Source organism: Coregonus lavaretus (assembly GCF_964263955.1).
Source record: "Coregonus lavaretus genome assembly, chromosome: 2".
Classification (NCBI taxonomy): Eukaryota; Metazoa; Chordata; class Actinopteri; order Salmoniformes; family Salmonidae; genus Coregonus; species Coregonus lavaretus.
In genome coordinates, this window is record NC_139989.1 from 60,610,188 (window position 1) to 60,629,063 (window position 18,876).

General features: G+C 44.2%; 2 protein-coding genes across 3 annotated transcripts in view; one reads left to right on the forward strand and one right to left on the reverse strand.

Moving 5' to 3' along the window:
* Positions 1–4,556: 4,556 nt before the first annotated feature.
* LOC311143048 (protein VCF1-like) lies at positions 4,557–7,994 on the reverse strand. Of its 2 annotated transcripts, none has more exons than XM_084178852.1 (3): positions 7,705–7,994; positions 5,337–5,457; positions 4,557–5,102 (listed from the first exon to the last, which is right to left on the reverse strand). In XM_084178852.1, coding segments are annotated over exons 1-3 (378 nt in total). In that variant the 5' UTR covers positions 7,707–7,994; the 3' UTR covers positions 4,557–4,847. The 2 variants fall into 2 exon arrangements, with proteins under 2 accessions (XP_084034978.1, XP_084034977.1); XM_084178851.1 differs by lacking the exon at positions 7,705–7,994 and adding an exon at positions 5,552–5,792.
* A 509-nt stretch (positions 7,995–8,503) lies between these two features.
* The window catches only part of hid1a (HID1 domain containing a), a 45,767-nt gene continuing 35,394 nt past the window's right edge, over positions 8,504–18,876 (forward strand). The window contains exons 1-4 of the mRNA XM_084180692.1: positions 8,504–8,574; positions 9,809–9,958; positions 16,898–17,068; positions 18,723–18,839. Of these exons, the coding sequence (XP_084036818.1) occupies positions 8,509–8,574; positions 9,809–9,958; positions 16,898–17,068; positions 18,723–18,839 (504 nt within the window). The 5' untranslated portion in view covers positions 8,504–8,508. The remainder of the gene's footprint in view (positions 8,575–9,808; positions 9,959–16,897; positions 17,069–18,722; positions 18,840–18,876) is intronic.

The window sequence follows — 18,876 nt, forward strand, 5'->3', positions numbered from 1 at the left end:
GAGAGAGAGAGCCATTAGCCACTGGGTCACTGCTAACACCACTGGCTGGTGGGTTATATATTTCTGGGATGGGCAGAGGTGCAGGGGAGTGGGCAGACTTAGCTTGTTTGTGTGTGTGTGTTGGGAGGGTAGAGCAGATGTTTGTGCTGGCCAGTATGGTAGTTGGGAGACCCAGGACTGTATATGCCAGACCAATGGCCATCTCATGCCAGCCGACAGAAACAGCTGCCCAAACACATTTCCCCCCGGTATTGCATAGAGAGAGAGGGAGGGCGCCTAGATAAACTCTCTGTCTCCCACCGCCACACTCAGTCTCAGCTCTATGTCAACAGACAATATGGGAGCAAGACGATATATCTCTCAATATGCCTACAAGTCTCGATATTGGAGGCCAAAGAGAAAGAATGACATGTCACCAACAAAACCATGGTAACAACATTCCAATCAACTGTTTTGGAGTTCAATTCCTTTGAGTGTTTTGGATGAGCTCGAAATGTTTTTTTTGCAGAGGACACAAGGAAAACGAGGAATTGGCCCTAACCCAGATTCTGCTGGCCGTAGTAACAAAATAAATGTACGCACATACATAGAACCCAGAACAAGGACAGTTAATTTGAACTACCTCTTTCCTCTCTGCATGACTGATATGAGCCATTCATCACAGACACCCACCTCCATGTGCTGTGCGTGAGTGTGTGTGTATGTGTATGCGCCCGCATTTACAACACTGGCAATCAGCCAGGACACTCCTTATCATTTTCGTAGTCCAAATAAATGTCATTGCTTTCTAAATAAGGCCTTGATTTCTGAATAAGGATCAACAATTCAATTAGAGACTTATTATATTTTTTTTATCAAGATGCTGGATGTGAGCATTTTGCCACATGCCTACATTAATTAGCACCTAAATAGATAAGCCCAAGCTTAAATGGAATGTGATGCTTGTTTTAGAAATGGAACGCCTGATTCAATTTCACACTATAGGGCCAAATCAAACCAAACCATGCCAAGCCAGGCTAAACTAGGCTGGCCTAGTTATCCATTTACCATAGATGTTGGAACTGTGCTGGAAAGAACAATGTATAAAATATTAAAATATATAGTTTCGGTTGGCCCAGGCCTAAAGGATAAATCAGGCTCAAGTGAGCTTTCCCGCCCAGGACAAAATTCTCCTTGAGGCCATCTTGTGTGTTGAAAAAGAGGGCCGAAACACTTACCTCTCTCTTTTGTCCCCGTTCCAACGTTCTTAGGCCTATGTCTGTTTTGAGTTAGAGGCGTGGCCTATGAGGCCCAAGCAGGGACTACCTGGACTTGTCTGATAAGAAATGTTCATTTTTATTTTGTGTTGCAAAATGTTTGGGAAGCATGGGAGATTTTAGGGACGCTCATTGGTAATGCAGACTCCCAGTAGGAGGGAGCCCTGGTTACGTGGGGTGCATTAATGTACGTAATCTGTTAAAATGGGTCTGAGACAAGGCAAGGATGGCTATCAGACTAATTAAAGGGATATTTCACCGCTCCTCCTTTAACGGCTCATATCTCATTAACGCTGAGCTGCATTGCCTAACACAGGTCATATCTCATTAATGCTGGGTTGCAGTGCCTAACACAGGTCATATCTCATTAACGCTGGGTTGCAGTGCCTAACACAGGTCATATCTCATTAATGCTGGGTTGCAGTGCCTAACACAGGTCATATCTCATTAACGCTGGGTTGCAGTGCCTAACACAGGTCATATCTCATTAATGCTGGGTTGCAGTGCCTAACACAGGTCATATCTCATTAACGCTGGGTTGCAGTGCCTAACACAGGTCATATCTCATTTACCGCTGGGTTGCAGTTCATGGGGAGTCATTCATTCCAGATTGGGAGGAAAAAGGGGAGGAGGTGGACGTCACAGATCCTATAATTCACTACCACTGTCTGGATAGCTATCATACAAACATACTGGGCTGATAGATCTACAAATGAATTGTTTTATCCAACATTTTACCAAACATCCGTTTCTAGGATGAAAGATTGCGTTCCTAAGAGCAACATCTTCTCAAAAACATGACTAGAGCCTTGACTATGCCTTATATGGAAAAAGAGCATACATTTAAGCAGGGTTGTAACTTTGATTTGAGATGGGGGAGCAACTTATATCAGGGGTCTGAAGGTTCATCCAGCATATTTTTTTGCCCCATAAAGCTCATTTAATGCAATTATACAGTGTAACATAGGACAAACATTTCAAATGTCGAGGGGACATGTCTCTAGTGAAAATTCAGCCTGAGGTACAAAGACACAACACAAACCTTTGTTTCAAAACATCTTTATTTTCAAATGTAGGTGAATTTAAAAAAACTAAATCAAATCCAAAACTTAAATGGCAGGTAAGATGTCATGTACAAATTCTTAATACAAAAAAAGAATCATAAAAATAAACAATATTTTCTGATAGAACACTAAACTCAGTCTTGACTGAAAGAGGGACAGTTGTGCTCCTCCCCCCCGAAGAGGACAGTGAATCCAACTTTGGGGGACAGGGGCCCGAGAAAACACACAGCCTTATGGTCAGTGCTTGAAATACCTGGATGTTTACAGAGACTGGATCATACCGCAACCATCCAGCTGGATCATGCCACAATCATCCAGCTGGATTCAGACTGGAGCATACCGCAACCATCCAGCTGAATTCAGACTGGATCATACCGCAACCATCCAGCTGGATTCATACAGCAACCATCCAGCTTGATTCAGACTGGATCATACCACAGCCACCCAGCTGGATTCAGACTGGATCATACAGCAACCATCCAGCTGGATTCAAGTGGGTTTGTTTTGCAGCTAGGTCAGTTTTAGTGGCTTCAACCATACTGCTAACAAGTCAGGGCTGAGGGAATGTCTTCTTGATAAGACGTGTTTGGGTAGTAGAGCTGTGTGCAAAGCTCCTCCAAAAACCTTATCTTCTACAAGCAGGTCACAAAACAGAGGGTACAGTACATTTCTATACATGCTCAGTCAGATCCAATGTTCCTTCTTCGTTACTGGGGTAGGTGAACATATTCCTGATTAAGTTGCACTATGAACCATGGTCCTGTTCAGTAGGGCACACTGTAGTAAAACGTTTTGAAATAAAAATGAAACAAGTGATTTTTATGGACAAAACCCTAGATAGTTACAGTGCATGTGGTTGTTAGCCCCCTGTAAAGTGTGGAAGCAAACAAATCCTCACTGTTATTGATTCACGTACAGTACACCTGCATACCGTAGCTTACATAGTGCAGATTTCATTCAGATTTCATTCAGTATGTGACTTCATAGCCTACCCAAACCCAGTAATAGACCCAAACCCAGTAACCTATACAGACACTAAACCCAGTAACCCTATACCGACACTAAACCCCAGTAACCCTATACAGACACTAAACCCCAGTAACCCTATACCGACACTAAACCCAGTAACCCTATACCGACGACACTAAACCCCAGTAACCCTATACCGACGACACTAAACCCCAGTAACCCTATACCGACACTAAACCCCGTAACCCTATACCGACACTAAACCCCAGTAACCCTATACCGACACTAAACCCAGTAACCCTATACAGACACTAAACCCCAGTAACCCTATACAGACACTAAACCCCAGTAACCCTATACAGACACTAAACCCAGTAACCCTATACCGACACTAAACCCAGTAACCCTATACCGACACTAAACCCCAGTAACCCTATACAGACACTAAACCCAGTAACCCTATACCGACACTAAACCCCAGTAACCCTATACAGACACTAAACCCCAGTAACCCTATACAGACACTAAACCCCAGTAACCCTATACAGACACTAAACCCCAGTAACCCTATACATACCAAAACCCCAGTAAACCTATACATAACCAAACCCCAGTAACCCTATACATACCAAAACCCTAGTAAACCTATACATAACCAAACCCCAGTAACCCTATACATAACCAAACCCCAGTAACCCTATACAGACACCAAGTCCACTAGACTAACCTTACAGAAGTATTGGGTTGTATTCCTGCAGCCCCTCCAATTTCACTCTCAAACATCCATAAACTCACGTCGGACAACAAAAAACATGGATATATTGTCAAACATCACTCACTATGCAGAATGTAACCGAGACTGGTACTATGCAGCATGTAACCGAGACTGGTACTATGCAGCATGTAACCCAGACTGGTACTATGCAGCATGTAACCCAGACTGGTACTATGCAGCATGTAACCCAGACTGGTACTATGCAGCATGTAACCCAGACTGGTACTATGCAGCATGTAACCCAGACTGGTACTATGCAGCATGTAACCCAGACTGGTACTATGCAGCATGTAACCCAGACTGGTACTATGCAGCATGTAACCCAGACTGGTACTATGCAGCACGTAACCCAGACTGGTACTATGCAGCATGTAACCCAGACTGGTACTATGCAGCATGTAACCCAGACTGGTACTATGCAGCATGTAACCCAGACTGGTACTATGCAGCACGTAACCCAGACTGGTCCAGAACAACAAAGAGAGTCACAGGTCAGGATATTCCCAATGGGATCAAACAGTTATTATTGCCAACAATATGAACAGGTTTCTTTTTACATTCTAAATGGTTAGCCAAGTTTCAATACTACAGCAGGCTGGGACTAGCTAGTCTCCATCCAACGATATGCAGATAGCATAGAGCTGCTGCGATGTTATGGAAACTGGAGATGTAGAGGGATAGTACTGCTGAGTGAGTGATCCACCATGTAATGCTCTGGGCATGCCCAGGTTGTGGTCGGTCCTCTCCTGCCCCAGAGAAGCATGGCTGGAATGGGGGGAATCATCATGTGTCTCTGGGGTGGCCTCGGCACTGCAGACTCTCAAAGTGAGCCTCTCGCAGGATGCGGTTGATTTGGTGGTACGAGACCAGGTTAGTGGGGTCAGCTAGCTCTGAGGAGAGAGCTGAGCTGAGGGGACTGCATGGGCCAGGGGCGTAGGGTTGGGCCCCACTGAGGCTGTCCACGGCACACTGGCTACTGCTGCTGCTCCCCACCGCATGGTCCGGACTGCTGATCCCACTGCTCTCACTGTTGGACAACTGGATGAGGAGATGGTGGCATTCAAGCATTAGCAGAGACAGAGCTGACTGACTATCGTTTCCATTTTAGCAACACGTCTCAAGTGTAACAGCAGTAGGCCCAATGGCACTGTTAGTGAAAGTACAGGAAGGGAACTTATGCCTAAGAGTAGGCTGACACTAGGTGGGGACAGAGAGGGTGGTTCACATGATATTGAAAATGTAATGTCTCTTGTCATTGGTGCTCGTATGTACCTCCGAGTCCCAGGCGTCCCGGCCCAGCTCAGGGGAGAGGGGGTTAGCTCCTCTGCTCGACCTTTTGGCCTTAGGCACCAGCTGGCCATTCTCCTCTTCCGCGCCACTTTGCTGGCGTTTCCTTATAAAAGGGGTTGAAAGACAAACACATTAGAATCTAAGATACATGCCAGACAGTGCAAGTTGCATGCAGATAAATAATGCAACGAACTCACCTGTTTTCAGTTAACATGTATTTGTATTGTCCTAATGACAGGCCTTGCAGCTGGTTACGTGTCATGGTCAATATAACTTTAGGCTGCAGTTACGAGTTGTTTTTCACCGTCACAGTTTCTTGCCTAGGCTACACGCAGTTTGATTCAAGCTACTAATTAGCGATCTAGCGAGTGTCCCACACAGTTGTTACAAGCCTGCTAAAATACATTTTGGTATTTTAAGTGCCATGAAACCAGCGTGTCGAAGATATACAGTGGGGAGAACAAGTATTTGATACACTGCCGATTTTGCAGGTTTTCCTACTTACAAAGCATGTAGAGGTCTGTAATTTTTATTATAGGTACACTTCAACTGTGAGGAACGGAATCTAAAACAAAAATCCAGAAAATCACATTGTATGATTTTTAAGTAATTAATTTGCCTTTTATTGCATGACATAAGTATTTGATACATAAGAAAAGCAGAACTTAATATTTGGTACAGAAACCTTTGTTTGCAATTACAGAGATCATACATTTCCTGTAGGTCTTGACCAGGTTTGCACACACTGCAGCAGGGATTTTGGCCCACTCCTCCATACAGACCTTCTCCAGATCCTTCAGGTTTCGGGGCTGTCGCTGGGCAATACGGACTTTCAGCTCCCTCCAAAGATTTTCTATTGGGTTCAGGTCTGGAGACTGGCTAGGCCACTCCAGGACCTTGAGATGCTTCTTACGGAGCCACGCCTTAGTTGCCCTGGCTGTGTGTTTCGGGTCGTTGTCATGCTGGAAGACCCAGCCACGACCCATCTTCAATGCTCTTACTGAGGGAAGGAGGTTGTTGGCCAAGATCTCGCGATACATGGCCTTATCCATCCTCCCCTCAATATGGTGCAGTCATCCTGTCCCCTTTGCAGAAAAGCATCCCCAAAGAATGATGTTTCCACCTCCATGCTTCACGGTTGGGATGGTGTTCTTGGGGTTGTACTCATCCTTCTTCTTCCTCCAAACACGGCGAGTGGAGTTTAGACCAAAAAGCTCTATTTTTGTCTCATCAGACCACATTACCTTCTCCCATTCCTCCTCTGGATCATCCAGATGGTCATTGGCAAACTTCAGACGGGCCTGGACATGCGCTGGCTCGAGCAGGGGGACCTTGCGTGCGCTGCAGGATTTTAATCCATGACGGCGTAGTGTGTTACTAATGGTTTTCTTTGAGACGGTGGTCCCAGCTCTCTTCAGGTCATTGACCAGGTCCTGCCGTGTAGTTCTGGGCCTTCCTCATGATCATTGATGCCCCCACGAGGAGAGATCTTGCATGGAGCCCCAGACCGAGGGTGATTGACTGTCATCTTGAACTTCTTCCATTTTCTAATAATTGCGCCAACAGTTGTTGCCTTCTCGCCAAGCTGCTTGCCTATTGTCCTGTAGCCCATCCCAGCCTTGTGCAGGTCTACAATTTTATCCCTGATGTCCTTACACAGCTCTCTGGTCTTGGCCATTGTGGAGAGGTTGGAGTCTGTTTGATTGAGTGTGTGGACAGGTGTCTTTTATACAGGTAACGAGTTCAAACAGGTGCAGTTAATACAGGTAATGAGTGGAGAACAGGAGGGCTTCTTAAAGAAAAACTAACAGGTCTGTGAGAGCCGGAATTCTTACTGGTTGGTAGGTGATCAAATATGTCATGCAATAAAATGCAAATTAATTACTTAAAAATCATACAATGTGATTTTCTGGATTTTTGTTTTAGATTCAGTCTCTCACAGTTGAAGTGTACCTATGATAAAAATTACAGACCTCTACATGCTTTGTAAGTAGGAAAACCTGCAAAATCGGCAGTGTATCAAATACTTGTTCTCCCCACTGTAACTAGCTAACTAACATAAAGGAAAAACAGACGCTTGCTGACCTCACCCAAACATGACATTTGAACTGCTGTTTAGCTAGCAACTAGCAAACAGTCAAAGCAGCAAATCAATAATATGATAATGGTATAGTTGCTGTTTTCGAAGTCAAATCATGGCTAGCAAAATGACTGTTGACAGACTAACTAAGCTAGCAAGATGGTGATAGCTATCTAAAGTTAGCTAGTAAACGGACAATTGCAAGCAAGAGTTTAACCTTAACTAACATGTACAGTATAAACAATGTGAGAGAAAGAAACCCGTCCTTACATTAGAGCTTTGAAGCTCAACGTTGCAAGGACCCAAACTATGCTGTCTAACGTTAGCTTGCTAGCTAGCAACGTTAGCCTTCTCGAATCACTGACCAAAATGAGGTATCCTCGGCGTAGATAACTGTCTCACAGGTCAGATTCTCCTGCTAGACAATGCGCTTTGTAGTAAAGAAAGACAAATAAATTGCTTGAAAGCTACATTTCAACAATTTCACCGGTCTCCACGCCCCAACATCTCTGTAGCTAGCTACCTCACTACAAGCTGCAGTGACAACCTCTGCTGTTTACATGACACTGCGACTGCGCAGTAAAGACAGAACGTTGGCAAGAGACACCACATGGTGTCGCTGTTTACTAAAGTACAGTCTGGTACAGTCTCCAACCAGTACAGCCACTGATACAATGATTGAAACAATGTTACAATATCTTGTTGTTACAATTATGCATATTGTAACCAATTATATCAATATTTTAACAGTGATTTAAATCAAATAGATTGGATACAATAAAACCCCGCATTGTTGTATAATAAATTGTATTCCATTAATATATATATTTAAACAGATAACCCTAACATATTATGCTATTATACCGGGTAGAAGTGGGCCCTGTATAATATTTCTTACATTTTACCTTATGATAGGCCTATGCATAGTGATTATTGTACTCTGAAGAACCCGGAAGTTGAGAGCCCAGTCTAAGGCTAGCCAACCAGTGACGTAAAAAGCGGAGGAAAGAGGTGAACGAGATTAGTAAGATTTGATGGCATCAACAACGCTGTAGCACATAAAGGAATATCAAAATGGGTAACACCGACTCTAAACTGAACTTCAGGAAAGCAGTGATACAGCTGACAACCAAAACACAGGTCGGTACCTTTGAAATATTTATTATAGGCTAACGCTGAGAAATAGGAAAATATATGGGTATAAATAACGATGACAGAAAGAGCGCAATAGCTTGTTGTACATCACTAGGAAGAATAAGGGCTCTATTGGAAAACAAAAGATATGGGCTGCATATAGACCGTCGATTTGCAATGCATAGGCCTATATTGAGATATTTGTTTAAAAATGTATGTTTTTTCCCGCACGTCATGAAATGCTTGGCGTATTTGATCATGCGTTTTGTTAGGTTATAATCAAATCCCCCGCAATGATAGCAGAGACACGCTACCGTTTTAAATCCCTCATATGCATTATTCTGCCCCATTGTTATTCTGGGGGTTTTCTATTTTGCATTAGGTGTCTGCATTATATGAAAAGTGGGCTCCTAAACCTATAGCATAGCCTAAACACCCCTTGTTCGCTGTCTAATAGACAGTGTCTATTCACAGTCTGCACGATCATAACTCCCTTCTGCAGTTCTTATCATCGGTGACATGAGAAACAGGCAGCGCAGTGTTTAGCCAAATAGAGTATTTGTTGTTTAAGATGTTTTATTTTTTATTTGGATTATTATAGATCACCGATAACACGTTGGCGTCCTTTCTCCTACCGCCCACAGATGTGGCAGGTGCACTGTTATGTGCAGAGATTAGAGCGAGACAGCTCATATTTCCTGTTGTTGTATAGACTAACAGCAATTAGGAGGAGATAGGTTGTTACATTGTCAACATGTTGCCCCATCTTCTAACATGTGTTGAGATGCAACCTAGTTATTAGAATGACGTTACACTATTCTGGCCCCGTGTAGCTCAGTTGGTAGAGCATGGCGCTTGCAACGCCAGGGTTGTGGGTTCGTTTCCCACGGGGGGCCACTATGAAAAAAATGTATGCACTCACTAACTGTAAGTCGCTCTGGATAAGAGCGTCTGCTAAATGACTAAAATGTAAAATGTTATGATATGTTTATTTCTATTATTCTAGCCCTCTTTATGTTATAGTGTCCTTATTGATATATTTGTTGATACTGAATGCATTTGTTGTGTGATTCGATATTCATTACATTACATTACCTTATTACTTTCTATGACACTGTTATACATGCTGTTTTTACACCGAATGTAATAGGTTATCATTAGTCAGATTGGAGCAACCTCAGACGAGCCCAATGGGTGATGGGAAACGTAGTCTAAAAGCAGATACATGCATTTCCCACAGCCAGTGGAGGCCACAGACGATGCCTTCTGGGACCAGTTCTGGGCCGACACTGCCACCACTGTGCAGGATGTTTTTGCCCTGGTGCCAGCCGCGGAGATCCGAGCTGTTCGGGAGGAGTCCCCCTCCAATCTGGCAACTCTCTGCTATAAGGTAGAATGATGATGATGAGGAGGAGGAGGAGGAGGAGGAGGAGGATGTTATGGAAGTGGAACTGCACTGGGCTGCAGCAGATTGACCAGAAAGGTTTCCCAGACACAGATTAAGGCTATACTCATGGACTAAAAAGCTCTTTCAGTGGAGATTCTCCACAGATAATGTTTTTTAGTCCTGGACTAGGCTTAATCTGTCTGGGAAACCGGCCCAAAGTGTTCTGATACGCACTCTAAGGCTAAACCTATTTATTTTAGGTACTGGATGCAAGCTGTACTAACATCAAGTGCATTCCACAGAGATATTGTTATGAAACTTTGCAGCTTTTATTGAGTAGCTGGCTGGCTGGCAGAGGCGTCTGTCAGTGAGTCAGTGCCCGCTGCTCTTGGATGCAGGAAAGAAGCAAGGCATCCTCCCTTCCCGTCTCCGACTCCCTGCTTCCTTTATAAACTGCCTATCAGAAACAAAACAGACCTACTGTTGGGGCTGGGGTTCTCTAATGGAACAGGACAGACTGTTGGCGCTGTCCTGTTTCAAAATAGGCCAACATCACTGTCAATCCTGAATTCTTCACGTTTTACCGGTGAAACATCCAAACCGTATCTGCATGCCAATCATTTGATCAATCTCAATCAGTTTCATGGGAATATGCATTTAGATCTTATTGGATTACTGTTTCGTGAGTGAATTAAAGCAGATGATGTTAACAAACTCTACTGAACAAAAATATGAACGCAACATGTGAAGTGTTGGCCCCATGTTTCATGAGCTGAAATTAAAGATACCTGAAATTTTCCATACACACAAAAAGCTTATTTCTCTCACATTTTGAGCATTTTTACATTTTTGTCATTTAGCAGACGCTCTTATCCAGAGCGACTTACAGTTAGTGCATACAATTTTTCATACTGGCCCCCCGTGGGAATCAAACCCACAACCCTGGCGTTGCAAACGCCATGCTCTACCAACTGAGCTACATCCCTGCCGGCCATTCCCTCCCCTACCCTGGACCAATTGTGCGCCGCCCCATGGGTCTCCCGGTCGCGGCCGGCTACGACAGAGCCTGGATTCGAACCAGGATCTCTAGTGGCACAGCTAGCACTGCGATGCAGTGCCTTAGACCACTGCGCCACTCGGGAGCACACATTTGTTTACATCCCTGTTAGTGAGCATTCCTCCTTTGCCATGATAATCCATCCACCTGACAGGTGTGGCATATCAAGAAGCTGATTAAACAGCATGATCATTACACAGGCACACCTTGTGCTGGGGACAATAAAAGGCCATTCTAAAATGTGCAGTTTTGTCACAACACAATGCCACAGATGTCTCAAGTTTTGAGGGAGCGTGCAATTGGCATGCTGACTGCAGGAATGTTCACCAGAGCTGTTGCCAGATAATTGAATGTTCATTTCTCTACCATAAGCTGCCTCCAACATTGTTTTAGAGAATTTGGTAGTATGTCCAACCGGCCACATGTATGGCGTCGTGTGGTTGAGCGGTTTGCTGATGTCAACATTGTGATCAGAGTGCCCCATGGAAGCGGTGGGGTTATGGTATGGGCAAGCATAACCTACAGACAACGATCACAATTGCATTTTAACGATGGCAATTGGAATGCTCAGAGATACCGTGACGAGATCCTGAGGCCCATTGTCGTGCCATTAATCCGACGCCATCACCTCATCTTTCAGCATGATAATGCACAGCCCCATGTCGTAAGGATCTGTACACAATTCCTGGATCCTGAAATGTCCCAGTTCTTCCATGGCCTGCATACTCACCAGACATGTCACCCATTGAGCATGTTTGGTATGCTCTGGATCGACGTGTCCAGTATTGACGTGTATGACAGCGTGTTCCAGTTCCCGACAATATCCAGCAACTTCGCACAGCCATTGAAGAGGAGTGGGACAACATTCCACAGGCCACGATCAACAGCCTGATCAACTCTATGCAAAGGAGCTGTGTCGCGCTACATGAGGCAAATGGTGGTCACACCAGATACTGACTGGTTTTCTGATCCACACTCCTATCCACACTCCTACCTTGTTTTTAAGGCATCTGTGACCAACAGATGCATATCTGTATTTCCAGTCATGTGAAATCCATAGATTAGGGCCTAATTCATTTATTTCATGTCACGAACGTTGAGAGACGGATTAGACCAAGGCGCAGCGTGGAATGCATACATGTTTATTAAAACAATAAACACTGACAAAACAACAAAAGGCAACGAAACGTGACGTCGGAAGGCTATACACAAACAAGCCAAACACACCGAAACACAAACAAGATCCCACAACCCAGGCAGGAAAACTGGCTGCCTAAGTATGATCCCCAATCAGAGACAACGAGCGACAGCTGCCTCTGATTGGGAACCACACCCTGACCAAACTACCGAGAGAATAACAGTCTCACCAGGTCAGGGCGTGACATTTCAATTGATTGATTTCCTTATTTTAACTGTAACTCAGTAAAATCTTTGAAATTGTTACATGCTGCGTTTATATTTTTGTTCAGTATATTAGCCTTTATTGTATTTTGTTTCAATCAAAGCATACAGTGGCTTGCGAAAGTATTCACCCCCCTTGGCATTTTTCCTATTTTGTTGCCTTACAACCTGGAATTAAAATTGATTATTGGGTGGGGTATGGATCATTTGATTTACACAACATGCCTACCACTTTGAAGATGCAAAATATTTTTTATTGTGAAACAAACAAGAAATAAGACAAAAAAACAGAAAACTTGAGCGTGCATAACTATTCACCCCCCCCCCCCCCGAAGTCAATACTTTGTAGAGCCACCTTTTGCAGCAATTACAGCTGCAAGTCTCTTGGGGTATGTCTCTATAAGCTTGGCACATCTAGCCAATGGGATTTTTGCCCATTCTTCAAGGCAAAACTGCTCCAGCTCCAGCTCCTTCAAGTTGGATGGGTTCCTCTGGTGTACAGCAATTGTTAAGTCATACCATAGATTCTCAATTGGATTGAGGTCTGGGCTTTGACTAGGCCATTCGAAGACATTTAAATGTTCCCCCTTAAACCACTCGAGTGTTGCTTTAGCAGTATGCTTAGGGTCATTGTCCTGCTGGAAAGGTGAACCTCCGTCCCAGTCTCAGATCTCTGGAAGACTGAAACAGGTTTCCCTAAAGAATTTCCCTGTATTTAGCGCCATCCATCACTCCTTCAATTCTGACCAGTTTCCCAGTCCCTGCCAATGAAAAACATCCCCACAGCATGATGCTGCCACCACCATGCTTCACTGTGGGGATGGTGTTCTCGGGGTGATGAGAAGTGTTGGGTTTGCACCAGACATAGCATTTTCCTTGATGGCCAAAAAGCTCAATTTTAGTCTCATCTGACCAGAGTACCTTCTTCCATATGTTTGGGGAGTCTCCCACATGCCTTTTGGCGAACACCAAACAGCAAACGTGTTTGCTTCTTTTTTTCTTTAAGCAATGGCTTTTTTCTGGCCACTCTTCCGTAAAGCCCAGCTCTGTGGAGTGTACGGCTTACAGTGGTCATATGGACAGATACTCCAATCTCCGCTGTGGAGCTTTGCAGCTCCTTCAGGGTTATCTTTGGTCTCTTTGTTGCCTCTCTGATTAATGCCCTCCTTGTCTCGTCCGTGAGTTTTGGTTGGCGGCCCTCTCTTGGCAGGTTTGTTCTGGTGCCTAATTCTTTAAATGTTGTAATAATGGATGTAATGGTGCTCCGTGGGATGTTCAAAGTTTCTGATTATATTTTTTTATAACCCAACCCTGATCTGTACTTCTCCACATCTTTGTCCCTGACCTGTTTGGAGAGCTCCTTGGTCTTCATGGTGCCGCTTGCTTGGTGGTGCCCCTTGCTTAGTGGTGTTGCAGACTCTGGAGCCTTTCAGAACAGGTGTATATATACTGAGGTCATGTGACAGATCATGTGACATTGGATTTTATTTAACTAATTATGTGACTTCTGAAGGTAATTGGTTGCACCAGATCTTTTTTAGGGGCTTCGTAGCAAAGGGGGTGAATACATACAGTGGGGAAAAAAAGTATTTAGTCAGCCAACAATTGTGCAAGTTCTCCCACTTAAAAAGATGAGAGAGGCCTGTAATTTTCATCATAGGTACACGTCAACAATGACAGGCAAATTTAGATTTTTTTTCTCCAGAAAATCACATTGTAGGATTTGTAATGAATTTATTTGCAAATTATGGTGGAAAATAAGTATTTGGTCTCCTACAAACAAGCAAGATTTCTGGCTCTCACAGACCTGTAACTTTTTCTTTAAGAGGCTCCTCTGTCCTCCACTCGTTACCTGTATTAATGGCACCTGTTTGAACTTGTTATCAGTATAAAAGACACCTGTCCACAACCTCAAACAGTCACACTCCAAACTCCACTATGGCCAAGACCAAAGAGCTGTCAAAGGACACCAGAAACAAAATTGTAGACCTGCACCAGGCTGGGAAGACTGAATCTGCAATAGGTAAGCAGCTTGGTTTGAAGAAATCAACTGTGGGAGCAATTATTAGGAAATGGAAGACAAACAAGACCACTGATAATCTCCCTCGATCTGGGGCTCCACGCAAGATCTCACCCAGTGGGGTCAAAATGATCACAAGAACGGTGAGCAAAAATCCCAGAACCACACGGGGGGACCTAGTGAATGACCTGCAGAGAGCTGGGACCAAAGTAACAAAGCCTACCATCAGTAACACACTACGCCGCCAGGGACTCAAATCCTGCAGTGCCAGACGTGTCCCCCTGCTTAAGCCAGTACATGTCCAGGCCCGTCTGAAGTTTGCTAGAGTGCATTTGGATGATCCAGAAGAGGATTGGGAGAATGTCATATGGTCAGATGAAACCAAAATATAACTTTTTGGTAAAAACTCAACTCGTCGTGTTTGGAGGACAAAGAATGCTGAGTTGCATCCAAAGAACACCATACCTACTGTGAAGCATGGGGGTAGAAACATCATGCTTTGGGGCTGTTTTTCTGCAAAGGGACCAGGACGACTGATCCGTGTAAAGGAAAGAATGAATGGAGCCATGTATCGTGAGATTTTGAGTGAAAACCTCCTTCCATCAGCAAGGGCATTGAAGGTGAAACGTGGCTGTGTCTTTCAGCATGACAATGATCCCAAACACACCGCCCGGGCAACGAAGGAGTGGCTTCGTAAGAAGCATTTCAAGGTCCTGGAGTGGCCTAGCCAGTCTCCAGATCTCAACCCCATAGAAAATCTTTGGAGGGAGTTGAAAGTCTGTGTTGCCCAGCGACAGCCCCAAAACATCACTGCTCTAGAGGAGATCTGCATGGAGGAATGGGCCAAAATACCAGCAACAGTGTGTGAAAACCTTGTGAAGACTTACAGAAAACGTTTGACCTTTGTCATTGCCAACAAAGGGTATATAACAAAGTATTGAGAAACTTTTGTTATTGAACAAATATTTATTTTCCACCATAATTTGCAAATAAATTCATTAAAAATCCTACAATGTGATTTTCAGGATTTTTTTTCTCATTTTGTCTGTCATAGTTGACGTGTACCTATGATGAAAATTACAGGCTTCTCTCATCTTTTTAAGTGGGTGAACTTGCACAATTGGTGGCTGACTAAATCCTTTTTTCCCCACTGTATGCACGCACCACGTTTCCGTTATTTTTTTTTCACCAATTTGGACTATTTTTTGTATGTCCATTACATGAAATCCAAATAAAAATCCATTTAAATTACAAGTTGTAATGCAACAAAATAGGAAAAACTCCAAGGGGGATGAATACTTTTGCAAGGCACTGTATATCCTGCCTAGTGGCTCTGTTGAGTTTTGGCGCATTATACGTTTTTTTGACTATTCAGCTTCAGCTAACCATCCTAAAATGTCATTAGAAATGAGGAGGTGTTTTTGGTGTAACAGTAACGTTATACGCCTACTATACTGTACTATTATATTTGGTTCTGTTATATAAAATTCTAATTAGTCATTATGTGATCTTGCAAGACATTGATTCAGCTTTATCTAACTTTACTAAACGAGCACCATTGTGAGAAGTGATAATCTTCTATTTGTATTAATAATAATAATAATAATAATAAAATAATAATAATAATATGTGATGAGTAGGCAACAGATGTTGATGAGTGTTAATTTAAGCGATTGGAGCACCGTTTGTGGTGCTGAAAGAATCGCACAGTGATGTTAAAGAAGATGAACCAACTTGTGGTGCTGAAGGATAGCTGAAGGATTGGCTGAAGGATAGCTGATGGATAGCTCTGCCATTCGGCCAGTTCAGGAACAAACAACAATAATGTGCAGTATAGTCTAATAGGCCTATGACTAAGTGGTATAGATATTTGTAGTTTATAGCTTCATGTAAATACAAATACATATAGATTAATATCATTGCACTTTGCGAGGGAAAGCTTTAGTTGTGAGTAGGCATTTAATTTTATTGTGTAGCTTACACTACTCTGTATCATAAATAAACTTAGATTTGATTAGCTTGAAAACATGGTTACAATATACCCTATTACAGAATAAAATAAAACAGAGAGGTGAACTATCAATTCATATAATTTATTTAGATAGATTAAATCATCAAATCAATTGAATATTAGTATGACTCAATGTAATGTACTAAACATTGCTGATGTGATTAATGTCATTTCTCTGTGTACTGTATCTGATCATGAGTGACTGTGTTTGCGTGCGTGCGTGCGTGTGTGCATGCGTGTCTGTGTCTGTGTAAGTCATTGCCAATATTTATAACGCCTAGGCCATCTCTCCCCCAGGCCATCTCTCCCCCAGGGCATCTTTCCCCCAGGCCATCTCTCCCCCAGGCTGTATTTATAACACCCAGGCCATCTCTCCCCCAGGCTGTATCAATAACACCCAGGCCAACTCTCCCTCAGGCTGTATTTATAACACCCAGGCCATCTCTCCCCCAGGCCGTAGAGAAGCTGGTGCAGGCAGCAGAGTCAGGATGCCCCTCGGAGAAGGAGAAACAGATCGTTCTGAACTGTAGTCGTATGCTGACCCGCATCCTGCCCTACATCTTTGAGGACCAAGACTGGAGGGGCTTCTTCTGGTCCACTGTGCCTGGTGCTGGAAGAGCTGGGGTGAGTGGAGGGGCTTCTTCTGGTCCACTGTGCCTGGTGCTGGAAGAGCTGTGGGGAGTGGGCGGTTGTTCTGGTCCACTGTGCCTGGTGCTTGAAGAGCTGGGCTGAGTGGGCGGCAGGTGTGTGTGAGTCAAAAAGAGGAGTATACTGTATGTAGAGTTGGCTAGGGTTTGAGATACACTTACAGTACAGATGTAAGATCTTAATTTGATCACCCTGTTGCAGAATAACTTTCTTGCAATGCAGGACATTTTAAACTTGTAATGTATTTGTCGTTTAAAAAGGCTTCTGAAGTTTGTAATTTCCACTTGGAAATTTCAGACTTAATTTTCCCATACGAAAAATCTATCAACCCCTACAGATATGTCCATTATAATCCACATAATAATTTACATTCCCTGTTGCTGCAGGCTTATGTTCCTGCTGTAGCAAAGTTTCTCAAATGATAATCCCCTATGGCTGCAGATCAGTGTATCCAAACCTCTTATTGAGGATAACATCCACATAGCTGCTGCAAGCACCAGTGTTTTGTCCGATATTCGACACAGATACTAGCCTGGTCCCAGATCTGTTTGTGCATTTGGTCATTTTTGGCTATGCAGCACAAACAGATCTGGGACCAGGCTAGACAGACTCTACCCACTCTTCCATTTTACAAACGCTTCATGGTAGATGGCAGTAAAAATACCAGCCTGTTCATTTGTAATCTCAACATGAATGAGTCTTAGATGTCTGTAGTCCCTGCACTGGAGCCAAGTGAGACTGGTGGATATGTGGGAGGAAATTGGCTTCTGTTGATTAAAAAAAAATGTAATACTCCATTCATCTCACTAATTAGTTTCCTCATTCCAGTAGATGGTATGTTTCACACATAGTACACTATGGTTGTGTTCATTTGGACACACAACGGAAAACGAAAGTAAACGTTTTTTATTGGACAAGTCTAAGTAGTCCCTGCCAGTTTTCTTCCATCTGCTGCCTAATGAACACAACACAGTAATAAACCATGATGATGAGAGAAAAACAAATCTCTCAGGTGGATGTTCTACCTCTCTTGATTACAACATTTGTTTCTTCCTACATGGGAAGATAAGAGGAAATAGCATCCTAAAAGTTCAGTGGAACTCTATTTCCTCATTAGACATTCAGAAATGTTTGCTATAGAGGGTAACAAAGTGTAGAGGGGTTTAATGTTTGCCCCCCCCCCCCCATCCTCCTGCCCCCCTCCATCCTCCTGCCCCCCCTCCATCCTCCTCCCCCCCTCCCCCCATCCTCCTGCCCCCCATCCTCCTGCCCCCCTCCATCCTCCTGCCCCCCTCCATCCTCCTGCCCCCTCCCTCACATCCTCCTCCCCCCATCCTCCTGCCCCCCTCCCTCCCATCCTCCTCCCCCCCATTCTCCTGCCCCCCCTCCATCCTCCTGCCCCCCTCCCTCCCATCCTCCTCCCCCCATCCTCCTGCCCCCTCCATCCTCCTACCCCCCTCCCTCCCATCCTCCTGCACCCCCCATCCTCCTGCCCCCCCTCCATCCTCCTGCCTCCCTCCCTCCCATCCTCCTGCCCCCCTCCATCCACCTGCCCCCCTCCATCCTCCTGCCCCCCTCCCTCCCATCCTCCTCCCCCCCATCCTCCTGTCCCCCCCGTCCTCCTTAACAGACAGATGAGATGGATGATGATGAAGGAGCTCGTCCGCTGGCTGAGTCTCTGCTCCTGGCCATGGCCGACCTGCTCTTCTGTCCTGACTTCACTGTGAACAGCCACCGGAGAGGACCTGTGAGTACTCTCATCGGATCCAGTGCTTATTCATTTT